Source organism: Platichthys flesus, chromosome 9 (genome assembly GCF_949316205.1).
Source record: "Platichthys flesus chromosome 9, fPlaFle2.1, whole genome shotgun sequence".
In the NCBI taxonomy this organism is placed as follows: Eukaryota; Metazoa; Chordata; class Actinopteri; order Pleuronectiformes; family Pleuronectidae; genus Platichthys; species Platichthys flesus.
The window spans coordinates 26,432,149-26,445,178 of NC_084953.1; the positions used below are offsets into that span (position 1 = coordinate 26,432,149).

At 40.4% G+C, this 13,030-nt stretch overlaps 1 protein-coding gene and 1 long non-coding RNA gene across 6 annotated transcripts in view; one reads left to right on the plus strand and one right to left on the minus strand.

The window, feature by feature from the left end:
- The window catches only part of LOC133960548 (uncharacterized), a 383,773-nt gene that overhangs the window by 182,259 nt on the left and 188,484 nt on the right, over positions 1–13,030 (plus strand). The gene's annotated exons all lie outside the window — the stretch shown is intronic.
- st3gal3a (ST3 beta-galactoside alpha-2,3-sialyltransferase 3a) overlaps positions 1–13,030 on the minus strand; it is a 90,838-nt gene that overhangs the window by 15,854 nt on the left and 61,954 nt on the right. For all 5 annotated transcript variants that reach the window (XR_009921960.1, XR_009921959.1, XR_009921961.1 and 2 more), the window contains 3 exons: positions 9,605–9,668; positions 8,646–8,741; positions 8,380–8,566 (listed from right to left, as the gene is read on the minus strand). Coding sequence is in view for 2 of the 5 variants with exons in the window: in XM_062395995.1 (XP_062251979.1) it covers positions 8,380–8,566; positions 8,646–8,741; positions 9,605–9,668 (347 nt within the window). In the remaining 3 variants the exon portion in view is untranslated. The remainder of the gene's footprint in view (positions 1–8,379; positions 8,567–8,645; positions 8,742–9,604; positions 9,669–13,030) is intronic.

The following is a 13,030-nucleotide window of genomic DNA, read 5'->3' on the forward strand; positions in this document are numbered from 1 at the left end:
ATGGGTTCTTCTGAACATGAATAGAATATTGAAGAGCATGAACGGTTCTTCTGAACATTCTTTCTCTTGCCTACTTCTTGCTGCCAGATCCGCTACCTCTCGTATCGAAAAACAAAAACAATATTAATAATATTAATATGAATATTAAAAAAAGTTTTTAAAGAAATAATTAAAATAAAATATAACAATATAATGTAATCACTAGAAAATTATGGAGCCCCTGTTGACATCGGTGGATAAATTACTAATTTGTGGCCACGCAATAACAAGATAATCTAATAAGTTATACAAAAAGCTTTCTTAACAACAGCATCACAATTTCATAAAATAATAACAAATGCAGTCTTCTAAGATGAACCAAAATAATTATGCACATCGTCATGTACAGTCTGTGGCTCGGTGCGTAAATGTCACCACCAGAGGATGAGGGAATTTAAATCATTAAAATTCATCCACACATATCAGGTGTAAATAATAATGCAAAACAGCCCAGACTGTAAAATGTAGATATTAGCTCAATGACGTGTTATAAACTGCTGCGGTTGAGAATAATCCGTCTGCATAAAGACGCTCCCAAAACCTCACAGCGCAGCATGTGCGTAAAGGAGCCGTGGTGTCCCTTGAATTTGCCTTCAAAGTGTGTGTGTGTGTGTGTGTGTGTGTGTGTGTGTGTGTGTGTGTGTGTGCCGTTCGTTTTCTCCACTGGACACAGAAGTTGCCTTTGCTGAAGATGCCACTTTATTAATCACTGACACAAGGACTGATACCGTCACTGCAGTATAGCCTAAATACGTCCCACTGCATTGTAAGTGGCATGTGTGTGCTGTCTTAAGCTTCGTTTTATGTGCGTTCCGGGACCTGTGCTCGTCGTACCTGCGCTGTCATATGTACTTAGCGTTCCGACACCTTGTGATTTACAAATGAAGCACTGGATACATCATGACCTGCGCGAAAGAGGGCAGAAAACTATGAATTTCACCCTCCTGCTCTCTGCACATCCAAAGCCACTCTTTTCTCTTCCGGCTCTCTCTCGCACTCACTCTCACACACACACACACGACCCCACCCCCCATGTCACTCACATGCATATTGCATTCACTGGACAGGCACACAGTAGAAAACAAGAACATCATAACATTGTCCCACACAGAAGCTAACAGCGGGGTTGCTACAATATAAAATTCGCGGGCCACACTAACATTAAACTTTCATATGAAGGTGGGGGCCAAAAAATATCGTCCCGAGGGCCGCAATTGGCCCGCGGGCCGCGAGTTTGAGACCCCTGCTCCAGATGATCCTCCATGACTAGTGCCAATGCCTGGTAGCTATGCTTTCGGCCTGTCTCTATGTTTCTCTAGCTTATCTAATTTGTTACATCTGAACCAACTAATTCTTTGTCTCCCTGATCCCAGGATCTCAACGCCATCCAAAATTCAGCCACTAGTTATTCACTCTACACCTGCACCTACAGTGGGTACGGAAAGTATTCAGACCCCTTTCAATTTTTCACTCTTTGTTTCATTGCAGCCATTTGCTCAAATCAAAAAAGTTAATTTTATTTCTCATTAATATACACTCAGCACCCAATCTTGAAATGTAGACATTTTGGCAAATTTATTAAAAAAGAAAAACTGAAATATCACATGGTCATAGGTATTCAGACCCTTTGCTGTGACACTCATATTTAACTCACCTGCTGTCCATTTCTTCTGATCCTCCTTGAGATGGTTCTACTCCTTCATTGGAGTCCAGCTGTGTTTAATTAAACTGATTGGACTTGATTAGGAAAGGCATACACCTGTCTATATAAGACCTTACAGCTCACAGTTCATGTCAGAGCAAATGAGAATCATGAGGTCGAAGGAACTGCCCAAGGAGCTCAGAGACAGAATTGTGGCAAGGCACAGATCTGGCCAAGGTTACAAAAGAATTTCTGCAGCACTCAGGGTTCCTAAGAGCACAGTGGCCTCCATAATCCTTAAATGGAAGAAGTTTGGGACGACCAGAACTCTTTCTAGACCTGGCCGTCCAGCCAAACTGAGCAATCGTGGGAGAATAGCCTTGGTGAGAGAGGTAAAGAAGAACCCAAAGATCACTGTGGCTGAGCTCCAGAGAGGCAGTAGGGAGATGGGAGAAAGTTCCACAAAGTCAACTATCACTGCAGCCCTCCACCAGTCGGGGCTTTATGGCAGAGTGGCCCGACAGAAGCCTCTCCTAAGTGCAAGACATATGAAAGCCCGCATAGAGTTTGCCAAAAAACACATGAAGAACTCCCAGACTATGAGAAATAAGATTATCTGGTCTGATGAGACCAAGATTGAACTTTTTGGCGTTAATTCTAAGCGGTATGTGTGGAGAAAACCAGGCACTGCTCATCAGCTGCCAATACAATCCCAACAGTGAAACATGGGGGTGTTTTTCAGCTGCAGGGACAGGATGACTGGTTGCAATTGAAGGAAAGATGAATGCGACCAAGTAGAGAGATATCCTGGAAGAAAACCTCTTCCAGGGTGCTCTGGACCTCAGACTGGGCTGAAGGTTCACCTTCCAACAAGACAATGACCCTAAGCACATAGCTAAAATAACAAAGGAGTGGCTTCGGAACAACTCTGTGACCATTCTTGACTGGCCCAGCCAGAGCCCTGACCTAAACCTAATTGAGCATCTCTTGAGAGGCCTAAAAATGGCTGTCCACCAACATTCACCATCCAACCTGACGGAACAGGAGATGATCTGCAAGGAAGAATGGCAGAGGATCCCCAAATCCAGGCGTGAAAAACTTGTTGCATCATTCCCAATAAGACTCATGGGTGTACTAGCTCAAAAGGGTGCTTCTTCTCAATACTGAGCAAAGGGTCGGAATACTTACGACCATGTGATATTTCAGTTTTTCTTTGTTAATAAATTTGCAAAACTTTCTACATTTCAATTTGTTTCTGTCATGATGGGGTGCTGAGTGTACATTAATGAGAAATAAAATAAACTTTTTTGATTTTAGCAAATGGCTGCAATGAAACAAAGAGTGAAAAATGTAAAGGGGTCTGAATACCATCCGTACCCAATGTACCTGCCCCCTGCTCCATCTGCCTCTATTCATCTAAGAAACTCATGCAAACTCGGTCATTGTGTCTGCTTCTGGGTCTGCTATAAAAACCTGAACTTTAGGCACAAAGTGTCAACGGAGAACTCTTCTGGTTTTTTGTCCTGGTTTTTAGCTGTGAAACTAATTTATTTTTTAGTCAAATCTTCTACAACTTGGCAACCAGCTGTTGAGTAAGCAATATGCATCCTGTTTACACTAATACTAATATTTTATTGTGATTGTTTTTATACAGATTAGTTAACATGAATGGTCATGTGATGTGTTTTCAGGTGTGTTATTATGGGTAGAAATGATTCTGATAAAGAGATAAAATGATCATCTGCACGGAAATAATTTCAGTTTTAAAATGAAAGTATATAGTTTGGATTTGGAAAGTCTCCCTGTCCCTACAGCGGAGAACACAGAATACGATCTAAGCCACTGTGAATATGAGAAATGTTGATAGTTACCGATTAATATTGACAATAATTGGAAAATATGATGTATCTTAGGTAGCAAGTAAAATCAATACCTGAGAAGAGGTCTCGAAGGAGAATTCAGCACCAATAAGACACTGATGAGAAACAAGAGGGGCAAACAAAGCCACCCATAGAAGCTCCTGTATCAGTATACCTAGAGCCATTACACTAATTACTAGCAGCCCACCCAGTCCTGATGGCTTTTATAAACAGTTACTTCGATCCCTGCCTTTGGGTTTGCTTAGGTAGGCCGGAGTAAGCGGCAAAGAGAAACCGAACAGCAATGCTCTGAGCTATCACCTCATAGCACTGTTGGCCTGTAAGTCTGTAAACTGTTCACTAAGGGATCAGTTGGTAATCCTATCTGACTGAGAATATTTTGCTCCTCTACTGGAGCTGGAAACCTAAAACCTCTCCTCTGCAGTACTGGGGTACAAAATGTTATGGAAAACACATCTGCACACAGCAGATGTGATCAAATGTCAAGCCACTCTCAAATCCCTTTAATGACTATAAAGTTTCATCTCCTACCACCTGAAACTTATGAGCCTTCTAAATGAAATTATTTCTCCATTAACATTGTATTTTACAAAGAGTACAGGCATCACAGGTCCACAATCTAATGCTTGGATTATATCTCTAGCACATTTGTAAAAAATATTTTCCACTGCTTAGCACCTTGGGCACTCAAAATTATTAAATGCTCGAAAATCAAGTACCCTTCTGACATGTATTAGTCAGGTTTTGGACCACATAGCAAAGAAACATTACTTATCAAATTTGTGAGTGATCTGCTTATGAAGAAATATTCAAATTAAGTATCTCTTCCTTCTCTCCTGGATCTTGATGCTGCAATCAAGACAGTTGACCTAGGTATTTTCTTCGGTTAGAGTGGGTATAATGTGTAGAGTAAACTCGATGTTTGATACTTTGACCTAGCCTGACGTTGTCAGACTCACAATTCTAGTCAGAATGTGAGTCTGAGACCGCTCCATTGGGCTGTGATTATGGGGCGTGTTTCAACTGACCAGGAAATTAAATTCCTCTTCGCTCAATTGGATAGACCTACAACCAATCAGAGCAACGTAGTATGTGACGTATGTTAAGCAACGCATTGTGAGTTATTTACTAACGCCGGGTTCACACCGGACGCTGAAGCGATGCCTAAGCGACGCTTCAGCGCAGCGCCAAGCCTTAAATAACAGCTGGCTCCCATCCACTCCCATGTTAAAACTTTGTGCGGGTCACACCGGAGGCTGAAGCTCCGCCCTGCGCCAAGTCTGCCTCGCGCCGTGCAGCGATCGCTTCGGTGTCGGGTCTATTTTTTGCGCTTGACGCGAGTGTATCGCACCAGGAAACACACTGAAAAACGATCTTAAACTATATTGATGACATATTTTATATGATATAAATGATCAAATATGCATCCCATACTTTGAAGTCCCCTTCTGTTGTCCTGGAGTTTTAATTTGACCAATGACATTATTAAATGTCCCCCTCTGCCCATCCACTACAGCCACACAAGCAGTGATACAGATAAAAAGAGAGAGAGAGGGGGCTACGTATTCTCCACATAGGCTTGAGTGGAGAATACGTAATTTACCCCCGACACCCGACATTTAACGGAGCAAACAGCGAAGTTCTTCAACATGGATGACATTAAATTAATAATTGAAGTGGAGAAGTACAGTGAGTTGTATGATCCTCGGAACATGTTGTATAAAGACAACACCAACAAAGACAAATGTTGGGACGCTGTTGCTTAATGTTGGAGCAACAAGTAAGTATATGCTTTTAATCTACTGGATCAACGGGTGATATTATTAGCGCCGCCCGGCGGTTCAGCGTCGCTTCAGTGTCCGGTGTGAACAGCCAAGCGCCGGCGAGATAGGGATTAGCGCGGTGCTTTGGCGTCGCCTCCACGTTCTCTGTTCCTCTTTCAAAATGAATGCGCTGTCGATGTCTTCTAAAAAAGACTCAATGGCAGCATCTACACATCTGAGCTCTCCAGCGGCAGGCATGTTTGTTGAAAATGAATTCAACCCAAGGGCACTTTGATGACGTGGTTGATTACGTTACCGTTGATCATCTGTCCATCATCGTATAAAGCCCGTCCTGACAATCTGATTGGCCCGGTCGGGCATAATTTCTCCCCAACGGAGCGACTCCAGACCGAACTTACCGACCTCAAATGTTGTGGTAGGGGCTAAATTCGTCTGGCATCCAGGCTAACTTTGACCAATATTCTTTGAACTCTTTATACTTCCATTCACATATGATATGGAAACAATAAATTTGCCAATAAACTTAATAACAATACAGTGAATATCATTAAAATGTTTAGTAATTATTTACCTGTAACATTTTTTTAACTGTATATGAAGTTGAATGACATGACTGCTCCCCAAAGTCAATGAAAGTCAGTGAAGTCAATCAATCGAATTTTACTTGTATAGCAAATATTCACAAATCACAATTTTTCTCATTGGACTTTAAAAAGTGTGAAGCCGATTCGAGTAGAATTTAAAAGTCGGGGTTTCCTGACACTTGGATAATACCACACGAACATTATGGAGAGGATGTTGTCTTTTTTGCTGTTGTTTTATTATGATTGAAAATGCTATCACCAGTGATTCAATTGTATTGGATTTGCCTGCAACACTGTTTAACCCTGAGACTCCAAAAGTGTTTTGTGGACTCAAACACCTCATGTGGACAGGTGTTGTAAATCAGCATTTATGCTAATACACTGTAAACAATGCATCTGGTTCGTCCAATGACATTGTCATGTCCATGTCCAAATAAAATAAAATCAATCAAGCCCTCCATCCGCAAAGTGGTGAGTGGATAATGGGTGCATTTTAATTTTTCTGTGAACTACCCCCTTAAGGTCAGGGATAAAATTCTGGTTAGGCTGTCCATAATAAATGGAAGTCAATGCAAAATCCTAATAAAGACATCTGCGCAAACCTGTGTTTGTGTGTGTGCTAGTTTAAGTGTGTCTACTGTGTTCTCTGCACTCCACTGTGTGTGTCTATAAGTGATTACAGAAGGAAGCTTTTTCAGGAGTTCAGTCCTCTCTAAATGAACTGTATAAACAATATGTTTTGTATCCAATTTTAAAGAAGGGATTCTATCAGTCGTATATTTTTACATTGAATTTTAAATGTTGGTTTAAAAAATATGTTATAAATCATAGCCTTTGTCCACACTAAACTGTTTTAGGATTTTGCTACGTTTATACTTCTACAGTAGCGCCTAAAGACGGGCTTATCACAACGCCACTGGCCCTGTTTTGAAAACTGAGACTTTGGGAAGCAATAATGTAGATGCCCACATTTGCTTCCTGATTGGGTCTATAAGGGTGTCTCCTACAGGGTATCTAATCTAATTTGAAAGCCTAACATTTTGTGTTTACATGCATTTTCCTATTTCATTCCTTTAAGTCACCGGCCTCCCAAACCAAAATTCTCAGATCAACTCCACTTCTGCCTATGTATGACAAGATCAGTATTATTGGTGATTTTAATATTCATATATGTTGTGCCAGTGATACTTCTTTACCTCTTAGAATCTTTTAATTTATTTTTTCACCCCACTGGGCCAACCCATGAAAATGGACGCATACTCTCGATCTTGTTAAATCATATGGCCTGAAGATCGACAGTATTTTAATATTTAGTATATTATTAACAACTGCGTATCTGATCACTTTAGTGTTACGTTTTTAGGTCTATTTACTCTCGCTTTATTAACTTAGCAGCAGATGGCAAACTTTCGATTGCATTCTCATCCCTTTCTTATGTGCTTCCCCACATACCTGTCATTGAACATCTGGTGAACTCCTTTAATAACCTCTGCCTTGCAGAATGGATTAGGTTTTCCCTATCAAAACCAGAATCAGATCAGTGTCAAATCTGCCTCCAACATTTAATGACACCAGCCACTCTCTAAAGATAGAGGTACATTCAGTGGAGCGCAAATGGAAAGCCAGCAAACTTAATGTTTATTATGAGCACATGAAGGACGAAATAGAATACTACAGTGAAAGAGGCACAGGCAACTATTTTCCACCTTGATCCATCAGAATGCCCAAAAATCGAAAGTGCTCTTGACCAAATTGTGGGAGCATGCATCACCTGAAAATAAAAAAATCAACACAGAAAAAAGTAGATCCATGACTAACAGCAGACAACCCCAAAGCCTGCCTACCTGCCTGCCTGCCCCTGAGCACTCTAAAACAGTCTACATGCCATCCTAAAACTCTTTCTCAGCATTGCCTCTACCTGAACTCAATGATATGGTTTAGCACATGACACCATCTAGTTGCCCCTCGGACGTGGTTCTCACCAGACTACTAAAGGAGACTTTGCCTACTCTTGGTACTTTCATTCGTGCAATTATAAATAGCTCCTGGACTTCTGGCGTCATTAGATTTATTGCATTTGATTTTGTTAACGATGACCACTCATTGATAAAGAGGACATCAACGTCCTACCAGCAGATTCTCCTGTGATCATTGCTATAAGAGCTGTAGTTTGTGTGCAAAACATTGTCTTACCATGGAAAAGACTGTTAGAGGTAAACGAAGCACCAGACAGACAAACACTCTATGCTGTCATTTTTTGTAGTAAGAGCCAAAGCGTGATTTAACCAATTACAAAAAGCAGCTGAACACAATAAAAGACATTATTTGTTTTTAGTTTTACTTAGATCAAATATACACTACTTCCTTTACGTTTATTATTATTATTATTATTGTTGATGATGTTATTATAATGCATTTGCTAGTGTAGTAGCAGCTAACAGTTTCCTTACCAGCCTCTGGTTAAAGACCATGTGTCGAAGCCATTTGAGGTCCAGAGCTTTAAAGGCTGAGAGGACAAACAGAGATTGAGCCTCGTAGCGCTCTGTCTTCTGGATCGCCCCCTCTGGATAGGTGATCCTCATCGTGGTCTTGGAGCCAATATCTTTTTCAAACCCTTTAACTGGGGCCTCATTTAACCTGCAACATACAGATACAAAATCAATCACGCAATAGTAATCAAAACATTTAATTTTAAACTGCAAAAGTGACAACATACCTGACAACTACATCGAACTGATCAATCCTCTGCCCCAGAGACTTATTGGTGAGAATTCCTCCGTTTCCTACAATGACACACGTCTTACAGCTAATGCTGTAAGACAGAAATATGTGGTGCTTCATTTATCCAGCCATTTAATGTTTGTGTGAAGCAAAAAAATGAATTTTGCATATTTTACAACATTATCTGTTTGTGTCCAATGGATGGATTGTTATTCAGTTACATCCCTGATATTTTCTGGTCATCAATTGTCCTCCTTCACTTGTAACCTTGTTAACACACTCACTTGTTACTGAGGCAAACCAACGCAAGATACGATCACAGCTGGATCATTCTATTTTATATGACGGTAATATGAATGGTATCCAGGTGGCTTGTGTTGTTACTTTGATTGGTATATCATTTTTGAAAAACTTTGGAATTTTGTTCTGACTCCATAATTAACTTGCTACTGAATTTTCAACATACAGGTCTACTTATAACACAATCACTTTTGTATTTTGTAACTAAAGACAACTCGTTGCATAGCTTTTCTGTCGATTGAACAAGCTAAAGGGAAGGATTTTGTTAGATGCAAAATCATGATTGTCCTAGCTTGCTAATGAAGCAGGCTCAGGACACAGTATCTTTCTCTGCAACGCATGAGTTCCATCTATGGACAATACTTCATTAGTTCAATAAATGATGTGCAATAGTCATTGTTGAATAACAAACATGTTGGCCAGTGGAGCAATGAAATAACTTTTTTTGATAACTGTGCTGAGCTTCAGGGAAGGTTTAGTGAAGGTTCAAGTCATCTTTGTAAATTATAGTATATTAAATTTATTCCCAAAGATGTAAAAGGACTGGAAACACGAGTACCCCACTGTATGTGTATTATACAATATAATCTGACTTCTGATCTACAAGGTGGATGACAGAAAAAAAACATGACAGGAACACTGGCACAGACATACCTGTCAAGTTCTTCTCCAAGGCCATAGCTCTTAGTAGCTGAAAGGAGAATATCTATGCTCTTCTCTGCAGACACAAGAGAGGGAGGGAGAGAAAGAGGAAGAAAGAGAAAACGATGAGTATGATGAAAGTGAAATAATTATTTTCTCATCAGTTACCGACGCCCTCATCTCCGGCCCAACTACAGTAACGTGATAAATGAGGATGGGCTGGGACTAAACAGTTGGGTGGCCTGACACTTCTTCATGTTACATTTTTATACAACCAGCAAATATAGGTGGCCCAGCCTGGTGGAGGCCTTTACATACTTCACTAAGAAGGATGAGTATTTTAAACATGACAGGAAGCAAATGGGACTGATGTATTGTCACAGTTTTGAAAAATAAAGGCTTTTTTTCATTGGGTTTGACTACACCAGACTATGAATCCAATTAATGTTGTTAATTTTTAATTGTTCAAAATGGTAGTTCCGAAGCTATGCAGGTCTGCATTCATGAAACAATTTATTGTTACATTCCTACATGGTCTGTATGATATCAGCAAGACCAATAAAATGTACAGCCATGTCTATCCTGCAGTTCTATTTACAGCTAACTATGTAATTTTCTGCAACGTTAGATGTGCAGCGCCTGTCAGTCACTGACTGTAAAACGTCAGAGAAAGAGGAAATAATGTGGCCAGGATCCTGAACCACACTTCTCCCAGTACTGCCTGGAAGTTCACATACAAGTTCATATTCACAGGCTGTACCAAGACAATGATATGAGCCTGGGGATGAAAACGCGTAGTACTATAATGTAGCATACCAGTATTTTAGTACTGGCAACATAGCTCTTTAGACCAAGGAAATCGACATGTCTTCCCCAGCTGCTGAGTTTGGAGGTTCAGGGACCTTGACCCTGATCCTCCAAACAAGGACAGTAAATTGGTTACATACCCGGCCTCTGAGTTTCCTTACAGGCCTTCTGGAACCTTCATAAAATACAAGTATTCACACACCTGCAAGTGCATCAAACTATATGTGGATATAATGGGGCAATTATTATCATTATTATCATATCTCTTTAATTTGTATTTCCACAAATTTGCTTTTTCGTTATTTTTTTATGAAAATTCCCGTTTCCCATCATTCATATTTGCTCAAGAGAGTTCACACTGCAATAATAGCTGCGATAATAAAGAAATTCAAAAGATTTGTAGTATTGATTATTAGGGCTGAACGATTTGGGGAAATAATCTAATTGCGATTTTTTTCCCCCAAAATTGCGATTTAATATGCGATTATTTTCTCCCAAAAAAAAAAAAAAAGATGAATGATTTAAATATGACCAACACAATATTAGATACATTTACTGTACAATATTCTTTCCCACATTTTTATTCAACTGCTCATTACAGCAACAACAAAAACAAATCAGTGTGCATTTAAGTTATTTAATCAAAGTCATTGTAAGTATAAACACAAGGATTGCACTTTTTTTTTTATTGTAGGTGTCTTACTGCTCCCAAGTCAGTAACATTTCCAGTGTTGGGAAGGATACTTTGAAAACGTATTCCGTTACAGAATGCATGCCAAACCAATTTGAGTAACGTATTCTGAATACTTGGATTACTTCAACATTGAATTAATTTAAGTGTTGGAAAGCGGTGTTGTTATAGTCAGTGGAGCAGAAGCAGTTTAAGCTCTGTGTCCGCGGATGCGGCGGGCCAGCTGGATGCGCTGGAAGGGCAGCTTGCGGATCAGCAGCTCCGTAGATTCCCGTTCATGTCCGGGTGGTCGTGCAGCGGTATGGAGGCGCCGGGCCTCAGCAGGAACACCCCCATGCTGAACACCTCCGTCTCGCAGATGTGCATGTAGGTGACCGGGGGGCTCTGGAGCCCCGCCACCCCGGAGCACGGCTTGCTTTTCCGCAGAGTGTTTTTCAGGTCCGCCGCCCACACCGCTGTCCGCAGCGGCATGAGCTCGCTCTGTGAGTCCGCCACATCGGCCGAAGACTTTAGAACCCTGTAGGTGATGCAGGTTTGCTTTGCTATCTTCTGGATCAGAGGAGTTTTGTGGTCCCGCGGCACAATTGCTGCGGGTGAGGACAGCAGCCCAGTGCCCTACTCTCTTTCGCATGTTTTAATCGCGCACGCTGCGATTAGAAAATCGTGTTTTATCAAATCGCGATTTTATCGCAAATGCAATTAATCGTTCAGCCCTATTGATTCTGTATACATTTTGGTGCACTGTTCACAGGAATCTGCAGGCAGCACAGACAACTGTCAGGAATTAAGGCGGGTTTACCAGTTTCTGGCAGTTTTACAGGCCTGTGAATGTTGGGAGGTGACCCCCCTGCTCCTAAGTTTTGGGAAGGCTTTCACATGCAAATGACAATGCTCTGGGCTTTACAAATGCAAATCAGGATTGTTTCCCTCAGTGCAGATAACACCTTTAAAAAAATGTAAAACCTGAAATTGTAAATTGTTTCCCTTAAGTAAATAACTGTATGAATTACATTGTATACCATGAGCAAAGGCCAATGCTATGAAAATATTTTGAAACAATGCACTTTGTCTCACATTTTATTATACATCAAAACAATGCACTTTGTCTCAACATTTTATTATACAGCAAAACAATGAGGCTCAGTAAGTCTGTTTCCCTGGATAGTTGAGAAACCACCTCTTCAATGTTAACTGCCCATGAACACTATCCTAAATCTCAACCACTGTGCAGAGTGGCATGATTACAGTTACGTTTTCACTTGTGTTGGTTAAATAAACAGTGGATATGTAAACCATACATCTACCAGCAATACGCTCAACAGGAAGAAATTATGCTGGGTATTGTGAGTCTGTGACCTGTAAGTTCCAAACTTTTACTGGCTTTCCATAGAAATATCTGTCCTCCCAAAATACTGGCAATACAGCACCATATTCACATGTCCATGGCAAACTAAGCTGAAATTCCCTCAAAATGTGAACTTCAATCATTGTTGTTATTAAACTCTCAGTACTCAATTAAAACACTCAACACTTTAATCCAGAGCAACTTACAATAAGTGCATTCAACTATGAGGGTACAAACACAGAACAGCAAGGATCATGTAAGTACATTTACTTAACAGCAGAAAGAATAAACGGGTCCTCAGTCATATACTAATCCTATATAAAAGTACAATTTAAAAGCTGTTATAACCGCTGCTTTGAGATGAAAGGACAATTTTACTTTGAAGAACAAACGATCCGACAGGACAAAGGAAACACAGAGGCTTAAATACACAGAGGAGGCAGGGGCAATTAAACACAGGGGAAACACATGAGGATTGGGGACGACAATCAACGACAGGAAGTTAAGACAGAAACAACACACAAGGAACACGAGACTACAAAATGAAACAGGAAACAGAAAACACAAAGAGACAGAAATTCACAAACTAAAATGA